The 14,583-nt window shown below is 33.4% G+C and overlaps 1 protein-coding gene across 2 annotated transcripts in view; it reads left to right on the top strand.

Annotated features, from left to right (window-relative positions):
• The window catches only part of LOC130447341 (uncharacterized), a 57,048-nt gene that overhangs the window by 12,424 nt on the left and 30,041 nt on the right, over nucleotides 1-14,583 (top strand). For both annotated transcript variants that reach the window (XM_056784109.1, XM_056784110.1), the window contains exons 2-3: nucleotides 3,940-4,190; nucleotides 11,112-11,259. In XM_056784109.1, coding sequence (XP_056640087.1) covers nucleotides 4,130-4,190; nucleotides 11,112-11,259 — 209 coding nt within the window. In that variant the 5' untranslated portion in view covers nucleotides 3,940-4,129. The remainder of the gene's footprint in view (nucleotides 1-3,939; nucleotides 4,191-11,111; nucleotides 11,260-14,583) is intronic.

A 14,583-nucleotide genomic window follows, 5' to 3' on the forward strand; every position in this document is an offset into this window, starting at 1 on the left:
TCGAATTTACAAGAAGTAAGATCATAATTAATATAAATAATGGTAACAGCATATTTCCATTCTGAATTTGAAAATGGCAACCACTTTATAAGATATTCAAGCAAATGATTAATCTAATCCGGATTAATGCCAATTTGACAATATATTTCGAAGGAAGAGCTGCTACGCTTGCAAGATACCTAAATGTTAAGTGTAATTCACAAGATTTTGTCGAATATTTCTATGGATTTACAACATCCACCATATTCTCGGCAACTTTTCCATACTTCTTGTCTCAATTTTTATTTAGAAATAATAGAATAATAGAAATAATAATTTCAACGTCTTTATTTGCCTGCACAGCTTGCCTGTCAGGAGCACAGCTGCAAGCTTGTAAATGGAATCCAAGATTTTGGGTATGTGGACGATTGCCAAGTCTCTCAAAGCGTGTAAACGCAGTATTAAATTTTTTTTATAATGATTTATTTGGAGATTTGTTTTGGTCTTCATGTTGTGCATGATTCTATTTACCATGTTGCGCAATGATCTGTTCGAAAAGCGACCACAATTTCTGGATTTCACGAAAAGTTCCTCAGACTTTTTAGTTGATGAATTTTCTAGATTTCTCAAGGCCTATAAACCGTTTTTTGAGTAAGATTGCAGCTGATTATTCGGTTTGTTGGTGTTTTGTCCAAAATGCGGAGTGGTAATGCAGTTTGTACTCTAAAGCTAGCAGGACGTACACTCAGTAGCCTTGGATATCGTAGAGGTGCTTTTTAGTGATGTTTCTATCCAAACAAACCTGAGCACATTTGTTTATTGCTAGAAACTACCTGAAAAATGATGTGTAATTTTCCTAGTGACATTTTGTTATAAAAATGTGCATCCAGCTCTTTGCGCTCTAACTTTTCATTGACCCATGATTGGTATACATTCATATATATATATATATATATATATATATATATATATATATATATATATATTTCAATCCATTAATTTCTCATTGTTGTTCAGCTTTATCAATTTCTAAATCTTTAGGTAACCTGCTAGATTCACCGAGTGAAATTGTCTGGATTATCCTGTAGATGCCGCTAAAAGTCTCTTATTTCTCATTATAATGTGATCGGGAGGTACACCACGCAGAAAAACTCATGATACATCAATAAAATTATTCAAAATTTTTACTAATTTCTTTTATAATCGGCTTAGAAAGCAATACCTGTAATCAATATATATGAATGTGTTGTTGACCGTAATTTCGATAATGGATGTATCAATTATTATATACCTATCGTAATAATAGCTAAACGCTTAGTTTCTAGAGCAATCACCTTTTGAAAGTTTTCTATCGTGCAAGGGAAAGTTGCATAATATTTTTATCTACAACTATAACATGAATTGTTTAGAGAATATTGACAAGTTATGTCATTAATTATTCATTTTTGATCGTCATGTCAAAATCAAATCATTATGTATCATTTCTAAAGCAAGTACTTGATTAGAAGTTGATAAAGTGATTGTATTCTTTGGTCTTACAAACAATAATTTTGCTACGAAGATTTTCCAAAGAAAGAAAGTCTTGATTTTAGTTTTCTTCTAATTTGATATTATCAATTTTTATCTTTCTAGACACTCAAAAATTTGACGTTTCGACTACTTTCAGTCTTAATCGAAATATTTTGATAAACATCTTCACGATGTTGTTTTTTTCCATTGTTACACCTATCGTAGTCTTACCCAGAGCAGAATCTATTTCAGCTTTTGTATTGGATGGGTTAAAGCCATAACGATGATCATTTTTCTCCATGTTTACAAGTTCACTGAAAACGTTCACTATTGATGGCTACCAAACAAATACTAAACAACTTGCCCTCTTCAAACTTGAAGCATTTGCTATATAGATTGTATACTTTCTAATACAATGGTATTTTTCAAGAAATCACCGCCATCTCTAGGTCAGGCCAAGAACTTTTGAAACCATCCTCCTAGATCTTCATATAGTTTCAATTTTTTGGACACATTGTAGCATAAAACATCTCACACTCCCAGGAAGCTTCCCAAATATCTTAAAAAAATTGTAAACGGTGATAATTTTACCTCAAATGTCTGTCAGGCTCGTTTGCCCAAACAGAAATGAAAAATTCTATTGGTGTGAACGAGATCTTTCATTAAGCATCACGAACAGAATTCTCAGTAAGTTATATCTGGTGATATGGCTGGGCAAATAAATGAGCTTCCATGTCCTATCGATCTATCAGGATATGATGTTAAAAATGTCGAACATATAAAGAATAATGTACCAACATGTTATAAGAGCATGTCATGACGAATTGCTAAGGGTATGTCTTCTTACAGAATTGGCAGTTTGTTTCTTGAAAAGTCTAAATATCTCTCTCTATCAACTTTCTCACTAAAAAGCCTAGAATCATATTTATCATAATTACAGCTTTACATTTTGATAACGCCATCTAGCAGCAATAATAAGATTAGTTGAAGTTACTGTAGGTGGGCCAAAGTTGAAACTTTCCATCTAGAATAAATTTTTAATTTCCGTTCGAACGAACCAATCTAATAGACGTTTAAAAAAAATTCTCGCCGTTGACAAATTTCTTAAAATGTCTCTGGGCATAAAAAAGATATCAACATGAGGTTCAGGATATTATAATGTCCATTAGTTAACTTTTAAACAACATATTTAAGTGGAGGCCAGGTTTGTTTTTGTAATACACTCAACAGCAAAAAACCAGACACATATTTTTCTTATTAAAAGCTAATTTTTCGCAATGTGTTTGTTTTTGTGGGTATTCTAGCTATTACAGAAGATGTAGGGTCTAAATCCATTGAACTAATCCCTTCAGGACTCGTAAACAATTAGATAAAACTCAAATTTGATTTATTTGTCTTGAAGTTGATTTACCTGTCTGACATATCCTAAACTGTAAGTAGTTTTTCTCACATTTTAATATCTTTAATTTATTAACCAAGTTTTTTCGTGATTAATAGACATGTTTTTTTCTTTTGGTCCAGAATAATGGCCCCAGCTTCTGGAAAGGCGATTATTTGCTGATCAGTAATCTCATAGGACTCTGGAGCAATGGGGAACTGTTTTATTCACGTATGAGTCTCGATTTTCGTCTATACCATTCAGAAAATTGATACAGAGTGTGAAGCCGATCAATGGAGCGATTTGTTCAAAGTAGCATTCGTGAATCACGGCCTTTTGAAAGAAGATCAGTTATGGTTAGGTTAGGTCCACAGTTGGAATAAACTGATTTTCATGGGGCTCTGACTGCTCGGAGGTACATCGAGGAAGTCCTCCATTTATTGGTGGCACATACCGCCAAAATTGTTACCAAATACTTGGAGCAATTGGGAATCACAGCTCTGGAGGGGCCTGCAGGATATACCGATATGAGTTCCATAGAGCATTAGTGGGATAATTTACGGAGAGGCGTTAGGCGTCGTCGTCCTTCTCCTAGTGACTTAAAGCAGCTCTAAATTGGTCTTCGAGAAGAATGGGATGATATGCAGGTGGAGTACGTCCATAATTTAATTTCTTCGATGCCTTAGAGGGCTAGAGTCGTTTGCCGTAATACCCGCTATTAGCATTAATAAATTGTTAGAAAAATGAAAAATAATGTTTTTTAAAAATATTTTATTTTGTATTTTTTTGTACATAATCAATAAAAAATATCCACTATTGGCAGATTTTGTTTAAATAACCTATAAATTAACCAATTCTTACTACAAATTGATATATTTAACAAAATTATAAGACCCAATTCCAAGTGTCCGGTTTTTTCGCTGTTGAGTTTATAATCCTTTCCTGAGATATAGTCGACGGCCGTTTTTAGTTTCCCACCTGGTACATATTCTAATTATAGTATGAATAAACATTTTTCCATTAAAGTAATTATTTGTTTCTTTATAAGACAATGATAATTATGTTTTTTTCAGGTACTAGAAACAAAGGAAGCATCGGATAAGAAAACAAGGAAGATATTATCTACCACTTTCATTGTTTCTTCAATTAATATTGTGACAATTGTGTATTGACTAGTAGTGTATGATTCTTTTGAAGTAATGTGAAATTTATAATAAGTGAAAATTACCAAATGATCAATAAACAGTGTTTGATGATCAAAAAATGGTATCTTATGTGAATTTTTCGGTGTTAATCATCTGGACCACGGAATTTTTTGTGGTTGGTGAGTTTTTTTTAAATATTAACATGAATTATCCATTGAAACTCATATGAAAGTATTTATTTTACAAAAAGTAATTTTGCTTGCATAGAAATCGTACCACTGCAAACTTTTGACTTTAACTATATATTTTTTTTAAATATTCATCAGATAAAAAAAATAAATATGCTGTTTAAAACACAATTTAATATGCTTTAATGTGAGTATGAGTTTATCAGCAGTTCATCGTTTATATGCGTAGCAGCCGATAAACAAATGCAGACATTTGCATAACATTAAGAAATAGTCACTTTAAACCGTTCAAGTACAACGACATCTTAAAACACCTGCAATTGATCCAAAACTTACCACAGCTCATCAAGCACGCAAGTGTTTTGATCGTCTGAATTGAGCGTTGGAGCAATGGGGATCTGTTCTTTTCTCAGATAAGAGTAGAATATTCCTCCATGGTACTGAACAAAGAATGAAAATGTACCGAAGACCAAAGATTTGCAAATAGCTGCTTTGAAGAGTACTTATTGAGGTGATTCCTGCATGATCTGGACAATTTCTGAGCAGCTCAAACCGACTCTATGTCCATTCGTGGGCTGTAAGATGTATCAAGTACAACGACAGCTTAAAACACCTGCGTTTTGTCCAAAACTTACCACAGCTCATCGAGCACGCCGTGGTTTGCACAGGATCGTCTGAGTTGAACGTTGGAGCAATGAGGATCTGTTCTTTTCTCAGATAAGACCAGAATATGCCATGGTACTGACTAAAGAAGGTAAATGTACCGAAGACCACAGAGCGACTTGCAGAGAGCTGATTTGGAGAGCGGAGTGCTTATGGAGGTGATTCCTGCATGATCTGGCAATTCTTTGCGAGCTCAAACCGACTATGTGTTCATTTGCAGGCTGATAGATGTATCAAGGAGATTTGAGCAATTTATCTATAGCCTTACGTCGACTACATTGGAGACACGAAAGAAGGAAGGCGATTTCTGGGCTATGGAGTGGCCAGCATACAGCATAAGCCTAAAACATTTATGGGCTCTGATGATGTGCAGAAATTTCTCACACAGAAATTGGGATGTGACCCAAAGATCTAAACACCACAAGAATCAATTGCTTGGAAAGCCTACATTTTATCTACAACCGAGACTAAAACAACTTGCTTAACAGCAGTACTAGTTCTCCAAACATTTTTAGAAAGTATGATTGAAAAAATTTCATTGAAGGAGCAATGTCGCAGCATGAGATGTTAAGCGAGGAAAAACTCAGTTTGAAACTGAGCTATAGAAGTAAATGGGATCATAGTACCATACTAGAAATGAACAGAAATACCATCAAATGGTATACGGATGACTCCAAAGCAGCAAACAAAACTGGAATAGGAGTGTACTAAACATTTTGAAAACATGTCCAACCAATTATTAGTCAAGTAGAAATATATGCAATTGAAAAGGAGAGGAATTATCGCAAAAAGTAGATAGTTAATGAAGCGGCCATTAGAGCTCTGAGCTCTGATATCATAAGACCCTATCTGGTTTGTGAATTTGATTCTGGGTTATACTGGTGTGAAAGGAAATAAAATAGTAGACATATTTGCCAAAATAGGGTTGGATAAACCCAGACAAAATAATAGAATAATATTGAAAATAGGGTAAAGCAGTTACTGGAGCAATTTCCAGGGTTTGAAGAAGATTCTCCTAGGAAACTACAATTAGTGAAGATGTGAGTAATCTGTTAACCTAGGTAAGGGCAATCTAAGAACTGCAACAGTCTTGTCGGGACATTGGCACATCAATGGGCACCAGAAGACGCTAGGTTTTCTGTTACACAAAGGACCGAGCTTCTATCTACATTTTATCGAAGAGTAAGTGACTAAGAAACTCCAGAGCATTACAACTGGAAGTGTACGGAATAGAAAACGAAAATATTTGGCAGTTGAGGCTACCCCAGTTCGTGCTTCTTAATGAGAAGATCAAAACAAGGCAGCCCATGAAAGGGCTCGGTTGGCGAATTTTTCGAGTAAATCTCAGAGATCAATAAATGGATAATAAACGACGCATAAGAAGAAATTTATGAAGTACTGATTGAATCAGTACAGTTGCAGCAATGATTACTGCGTTCGTGATGGGTGACAGGAATTTGTTTGTGATTATTGTTGTGCGTTTTCCGGGGAAACGCAAGAATTATCCTGGAAAGTGAAATTGACATTATTGCTTCGAAAGACCAAACCAAAAAATTGATAAACAATATGGTTAACGCAATGACACTCGAAGGAAAATATGAGGAAGATGAATTCCGATGATCTCATCTGATTTACTATTTGAGTTAAAAAAACTTTTGATTTGTCTTGCATTCGCCATGAACGTTAACAAACCACAAGGCCAATCTTGGGAAAATTTTGGTTTGAATGTAAAAGGTCCATGTTTCCCATGGTAAATTATATGTGGCATGTCCATATGATGGTCGGAAGACCATCTGCGTTATTTGTTTTTGCGCCTGATAAATTTTTTATTAATATTTATTATTCTAATAATAAATTGAGCTTAATCAAATCCAAAATCTGATTATTTAGTAATTCTAAGGCGAAATAAAGTTTACCCGGCTAGCTATTTCATTATAAACTGAATGAATAAAAAGAAAATTCTATGTCGACAAAAAAATTTGCATTAAGTATAGGTTTAGTTTGTTTAGGTGTATATCTCTAACCTGTTCTAATTCTCTATATATCCTTTCTACGGGATTCTGATTACCGCTACTTACCATCTAGATGCATTTCGTGGAATAATGTACACACCTTGTTAAGTTCCCATACAACCTCCAACATCAATAATCATTAAAATTTCAATTCTTCCACTTTCAGTTAAAAGCATTTCAACAAAACGGGTATACGGGAAATTAGATTAACAATACGGAGTTGTATTTGGATATTTATGACAGTTTTTAACGTCAAATTGAAAAACAAATGGTAAGAATTAATTTTAAATTTCTTCTCTTCAGTCCAGCGGCTAGGATAATTTATGAAAGTGATATTTGGAAAGAAAATATAAGAGAAAATTACATGAAACGATCATTATTTTAAGATTACTTGACCAAAAAATTAGTTTTAAAATATACAAAACAAGTACGGGCCTTCAATACACTTTCTGAACTCTGTGTTATTTAACTCCAACAAAATCCATATTTTGTGCAAAATACCCACAGACATTCAACTTAATGATATTCATATCTAAGAGCTGACATTCGTTCTAGATTTTACCATGTTAAATCGACACCTACAGTTAGAAGGCGACTATGGTGCAAATTTACATCCTCTGTGAGTGAATTATGGACTTCCACTCCACTTTATAAGCTCCGAGTTATCTAACGCAAGAAAAAATCAATAATTTGTGCAAAATACCCATAGACACTCGGAATAGACGGAATGAACTTCATATCTAAGAGGATACCCTCGTAGTAGATTTTACCATGTTGAATCGACATCTTCAGTTAGAAGGCGACTATGGTAAAGTTTTGAGATATGACGATACTCCTGTGAATATGTCAAATCTGACATCACCACAATAAATTTTGGTGATCGTGTTCTCAACGTGTTGTTATATGAGTACTATTTGAGTTGAAACATTTATGAAAAAATAGAAAATTATCGTTTAATGATTTTCTGCAGCTTCGACGTGGTTTAAGCCAACAGCAGTGTGATTAACTCACCTTTAGGTCCTAAAAAACCATCTCGAACTACCGCCTTTCACTGGATTTCCGAATTTAATCAAGGTCACAATTGGCTACAGGATAAATTTCGAAAAGATCGTCCAAAATCGGCTGTTGCGCTAGACAAATTCGATGCTGTGTGTAAATTGATATCGCAATATCATCATGTGACATACCGTGAGAATAAGACATATTTTTTCATCAGTTCCACTTGTATGAATCCAATATTGCATCAACATTTGGAGGTCAAAAAGATTTTTTCGCGCTGGATACCGCATAATCTGATAATCGCTCAAAAAGAGCCCGACTGGTGCAAAGAAGATAATGATAGGAGATGAATCATGGATCTAAACAACAAAAGTATGAAGCACTTTAAAGCAGATGGTTTTTTTTTGGAATAATTAGACATACCGCCACCGTTTTATTAGAACAACGTAGAACGGTCAATTGCGAATGGTACACTAGTATTTGTTTGCCAGAAATATGGAAACCTATCATTCTCGAGACTAACTATTCTCCACCACAACAATGCGAGCTTCATCAGTTCAAACAAAAACAGACTTTACATTTCATGTTTGGCACTGTAAAGTATGGACACCTATATTTTAAAACTTGTACATCAAATGAAACGACAATCGATAATATAGTTTCCGTATTATTTTATATTATTTATTTCGACATTATTTATAAGACACCCTCTATAATTTAACGACATCTAGGGGTCTAATATTTCCCATAAAAAGTCCTAGAAAAGTTTAATCTTATTTATGATGGTCCATACCATAACCAAACTTCATATTAAATACTACAGATGTCTTAGTAAAACGAAATTATAAAAAAGTTGCAAAAAGTAACTGAATTAAAGCATAAAAAAAATCACGCACACTATTATCGATTGAAAACAGCCGTGGAATTTAATTTCACTTCCTGATAGTGAGACAACATTGAACATAACCGATAGAAATATCCGAGGTCAAGTTTCGGGAGAAATCACAACAGAGATATAACAGGGATATGGTTCAAATTAAAAAATTGAAAACTTTGAATCATATGAGTCATAAACGTCTACATAATAGCTTGGTATGATTCTAAATCGGTTTAGAGATGGTGTTTGCGCTTTTAAAATTATCGTTAATGATTACGTTTCAGTTGTAGTATCAAGTTAAATCCGGAATAAGTTCTTAATCAAGAGATCTAAATCGATTCTAAATTTGACTCGCGAAAAAAGCAAAAAGGCAAATACTTTTTACGTAGTATTATTTTTTTTATGTAGTGAAACACCTCGACGAAATTCTCATATTTCATATCCGATACTTTAATACGATTCAACAAAACATTCTTTATTTTTTTATGAAAATCTGTGTTGTTCGTACATATAATGATGTTTTCTCAATTTTTTTTCTTACAAAGTAGCTCTGCTTCACCTAGAACTACCATTTGATCTTCTGAATACCTAATTAAATTTTTTGTTCAGCTTGGTTCCTCTCAGAGGATTCCTAGTAGTCTCTATAACGTTTTGTTAATTGGTGTCCTGAATGCACGTATGGCTTCTAATTTTTCAGGGTCTGCTTCTAGTCTTTGTATTAAAATAATGTGGGAATTTTATTCTTTCCGATTCAAAAACGCATTAATTTTTATCAAGTTTGAAGCCTGCTTTCTCAAGTGTTCATGACTTCATTAACGGTTTTTTGTGGTTCTTCTCTATAATTGCATGTGTAAAAATGTCATCGATTGATAATCACTCGTTTTTAAATTTACTGAGCAAATTTGTTAAACTTTCTTGGAAGTCTTTTGAAAGAATATCTTTCTCATAGGGTAGCAAAAGTTAATATTTCTTGTATTCTTTCTGAAAGTTTAATTTGCCAGAATCTTTTTGTGCAGTCTGATAATGCGAAGAATTTAGAACCTTTAATATCAGATGAAATTGCCTCTATAGTGGTGAGTGGAAAATGACTTCTCAGTATGTTTTTATTTACATATGATGGATCTATACAGATTCTTATTTTGATTTTTTCTGTACCATAGGACTTACAGCAGAGATAGGTTTTGGTTTTATAAAGTCTAATTTCACGATTCCGTCAAGTTCTTGCTTTATATAATCTCTTATAGCTGTTCGTAATCAAACACTAATTATTTGTAGAAGACAAACCTGGATCAACAAGCGACACCACTAAGATTATCAAGATTTGGTAAAACAATTAAACATATAAATAGACTTAATCTTTAATAATACTCAAAACAGTAATTACAATATTATTCTCATACACTTCAATCAATAACATATTTTAATATATCACGTCAAGCACTCAATTATTTCCTTTAAAAATCCCCAATGATTTTGTCTTATTTCCGCAGATTAAAAATTAATTGCGAGTTCAACGTTTTTCAACACTCAAAAAAGCATCGAAATGGAAAAAAACGCTTCCACATTTGGTTAAAACTCTTAAAAAAGAGTATTTATCTCAATGGAGAATATTTCGAAAAATAATAACGCCGCGTGTAGTCAATTATAAATATCTGTTTTTATTTGTCTACATCAAAGCTTTAGTATCAACCGTCGTAATTTCACATAGAATCTCTTGTAAAATCAGTATGGGCAGATTTAAAACTATCTAAAGTAGTGATTTTTCTCATACCATGGGCTACTAACCCCCTTAATACTACGGAAGATCAAATATCCACTTGGGTTTTGGCTTCAGAGAAATAAGAGACAAAATGATCGATTATAACAAACCACAGTATTCATGTTTTGTAAACGTAAAAAAAGCATTCGAAGGAATGCAGATCTAGGATATTATATTTACATTTTCTTTAGGCAATATCAATTCCGTGATACTTCAAACAAGTGAAAACATATTTGAGGTAAACCAAACTCACGTCAGAATTTATACTTACCTAGTAGGGAAGATGATGAGATTCTCTAAGGAGTATCATCAAGGATGAAATTATTAAAAAATACGTGAAATTAACGGATATATAATGGGCGATTGAAATTCTTTGGTATTCCGACGATTTTTCCGTGTTTGTAGAAAAAGGAAAATATCTACAGGGGCTCTAAAAACCTTTCAATACAACAATCAAGACACTCAATATACATCTATAACTACATACATTATAACGACATAAAATATATTATTTGAACTCTATAAGATTTTCCATATGTCTTCAATTTTTATTTGCATTTTGAATCCTCCTCTTCTCATTCAGCTGATTCTTATTGTTTCAGGTGTGACTCATCCAACCGTGGAAATTCCGTGGGTACATCCTTCTATAGAAGTTCTAGATGAAATCAACGATGCTGAAATTCTTAAGGCTGTTCAGTCGTCTGTTAGTGAATGGAAGAGAAAACGAGAATTAAAGCGGATTACTAATAGGTATTTTTCATGTTTTAAATCCCATTTTCACTATCAATAAACGAAAATCAACTTTGAAAAGTTTCATTCAAATATTAGTCGTAGTTTTGACTAATTTCAATATACTTGGAACACTCGAGATTGAAGTATACTTCAATTTTGCATCAAATATTTCAATCAATAAATGATTTAAAAGGTTCATTCTGCATAACTCACCAATTAGAAAAGAAGATGGAAGTTGGGCACGAAATAATAAGTAAAAAGCAAATAGTTTCTTGAAACTTTTGGAGAAAACCTTCTAGACCAATGAAGGTGATGAAATACAAGACTGGAATGAACAAGAACAGGAGAATTCGATTGCTAAACTTACTTCTCCAAAAGAAATTTCTACAGAAATTATCACTAACATAAATACAAGGAAAATACCTGGATTTGATCTTATCACTGGGGATATACTGAAGCAACTTCCACGCAAATCTATAGTTAAATTAACCAATCTTATTAATGATACGTACCTAAGCTGTGGAAAGTAGCAGCCCTTTTTGCCTTGTATTGTACGAGAAATTGCTTCTCTAGAGGTTAAATCTCATCAATTATTTCGAGTAAAGTACTCAACCATCGATAAAGCTTATAGCACCACAGACGTACTCGAAAAGTTCTTGGAGAAAAATAAGTGCGCTTTTCTGCTTTCCCAATCGTGGCCCAGGCCTTTGAGTTTGGCATTAGGGCCTCAAACAGTAAGAAACATACTCTCATCTAACAGAAATAAAAGCAGGAGTGCCTCAGGGTAGTGTACTAAGTCCGATAATCAATTTAAGAGGTGTACCAGCGATATACTAAACCTTGAATAGATATTACAACATGGACCATTGAGGATACCAGATCCTCGACAATGTCAATTTAGTGATGAGGATTAAGCTGTTCGAGTTCGATTAAATGACAACGTTTGTTGATGAGATGATCTTTTTCTCCTTCGGAGAAGATCTATGATTTATGAAGAGGCTAATATTGAATTACAAATATCCATAGACCTGATTAACACCTGAACTAATAGATAACGTATCGAGTTATGACATGTCAACTTTATCGAAACCAAAATATCCTAGTTAAAATAAAAATGCTCAAATTCTAACATAAAATACCAATAATGCGAAGTATATGGGGATGATTATTTTCCATTCATCTACATATATAACTTTCCTAACTTCCTCATTCATTGCTTTTCCAGGTTTCTTGGTTACTCCCATTCTTGTAGTATGTTTAAATTATCTCCTACTTCATATTTTGTCACTAGATATTTACTGTTTGATCTTCTCTTCTCCTTAGATATTTTATCTGTATACTCTGTATCTTATTTATTTGGCTTTGTGGGGTGGTGCATGTTTCTGCCCCAAAAAATGACTCGGTTGTCTCTGTCTTTACCAGGAAGGTATTTTTGATACCTTTAAAGAATTTTCCTGCTGCCCTTGCTTTTTACTTTAGGTCATCCTTGATTCTTTCATCTTTATCTTTAATTAATTTTTTTATTTTCTTCTCATATATGTTGATGCTTTCAAAGCTTGCCCGAATATTATCCTTAGTTCTTTAGTTTAGATCAGCACCAAATTAAGTGGTGCTTAGCTTACATTCCTGTCTTGTAGATTGTTTAGGAAGTCGTTTTGGCTTTTCACCTATACCTAGAAGATGTTTTGTACAACACGCTACATCTAGTTGTTTCTATTCCTAAAGGAGCTGCTTTTATGGCTGCTCGTAGAATATTAAATCGACCTCTGCCATGCCTATAGTTCTAAGTTGACATTTGACGGAGCAATGGCCTGTCAAAAGACGCACCAACAGTTTGAATCCCTGTATTATGTTGACATTATATCTTGCTTGTTGTATTGTAGAATCCTTTGATTCTGGTTATCGTTATTTGGTCAACTTTTCCGTTTCTGAGGATCTACCTATTGTTCTTCGTCTATCTTAACGAAAGTCTTCTCAAAGTCTGTGGAACAAAAGCGCGTCTTTCCTGATTCTTCTATTGTTTTTTCTGATATTTCTTTCGTGTCTATTATATCTCTATTTAGTCTGAAGGTTGCTTTCTTCTGTACTAAGTATTTCATCCATTGTTTCATCTTTTCTTGCCTCAATTTTTTTAATAGCTTCTGTTATATGTTATATGTATCGTTATGGGGACTTATTACTACTTCTTCATTGATAGATTCAGGTCAATGATGGCTCTAGCACTTTCATTTCCAGCTATTTCCTTCACTTGTTTATTCGTTTCATTGTTATACTGGAATCCAATATAGAAGCTATACTCCTGCAGTTGATAGAGATGTTTTTACTGAATACACTGTTAACTACACCACTACTACACCAATACAAAACAACACCAACACTACACCAACACTACACCAACACTACACCAACACAACACAACACCAGCACTACACCAAAACAACAAAACACCAACACTACACCAACACAACAAAACACCAACACTTAGTCTAGTGGTGGTGTGGTGCTGTGTTGGTGTAGTGTTTTGTTGGTGTAGTGGTAGTGTGAACAGTGTATTCAGTATAAATTTCGTAGACGGTTTCAGAAATTCCAACTTAGAGGTGTTTTTATTCTTTTATTGTGGTGGTAATAGAATAATTTTTATAAATTTATTAGTTGATATGGGGGACCGAAGGGTGATGTGTTAGTTCTACACATGTCGATCTTTTATTGTCATATGTCTGTTTATTGTGTATTTTATCGTGTCGAAGACATTTTGAGGTTATGGTGACTTCAAAATAATTCTTTCCCAATTTGGGATGAAACGGTCAGCTATATACAAAAAGAAAAAGGGCAACGTCGAAATACGTTTCTGCTTTAATAATATATTATTGGATAGAATTTATATTTTGGCCTATACTCATTTGAAACACTGTATTTTTATTATTAATATCGTTTTTTCAAGATTTTGGGCCTGCTCCCAGACTAAAATGAAATATCGGCTGAAAAGCTTCAATTTGCATAATCCAATTCCGTTTTTTTGATTTAAATAAGATTGAGCAGTTATTTCATACCAGATATCTTATTCAAATTCATGGAAAATAAATTTGTTCGTATTTTCAAGGTAAACAAATGAAAAAAAAAATGTGAATAATATAGAAAATAATTGGAAATGTCTGGGGGATACAAACATCAAAAAGCCTTCAAATTAATGTTTTAAGTAGCAAGAAATGGAGATATTTACAATAGATTTTTACGGAAAATTGTAAAAAATGAACTACTAAAAAATAGAGGAAAGCTCGAAGACAAGTTCGTTGGGTGCTTAATTAAGTTGAGCGAGCAATTGAAGGAATAGAGAATAAAAGT

Source organism: Diorhabda sublineata, chromosome 8, assembly GCF_026230105.1.
Source record: "Diorhabda sublineata isolate icDioSubl1.1 chromosome 8, icDioSubl1.1, whole genome shotgun sequence".
NCBI lineage: Eukaryota > Metazoa > Arthropoda > Insecta > Coleoptera > Chrysomelidae > Diorhabda > Diorhabda sublineata.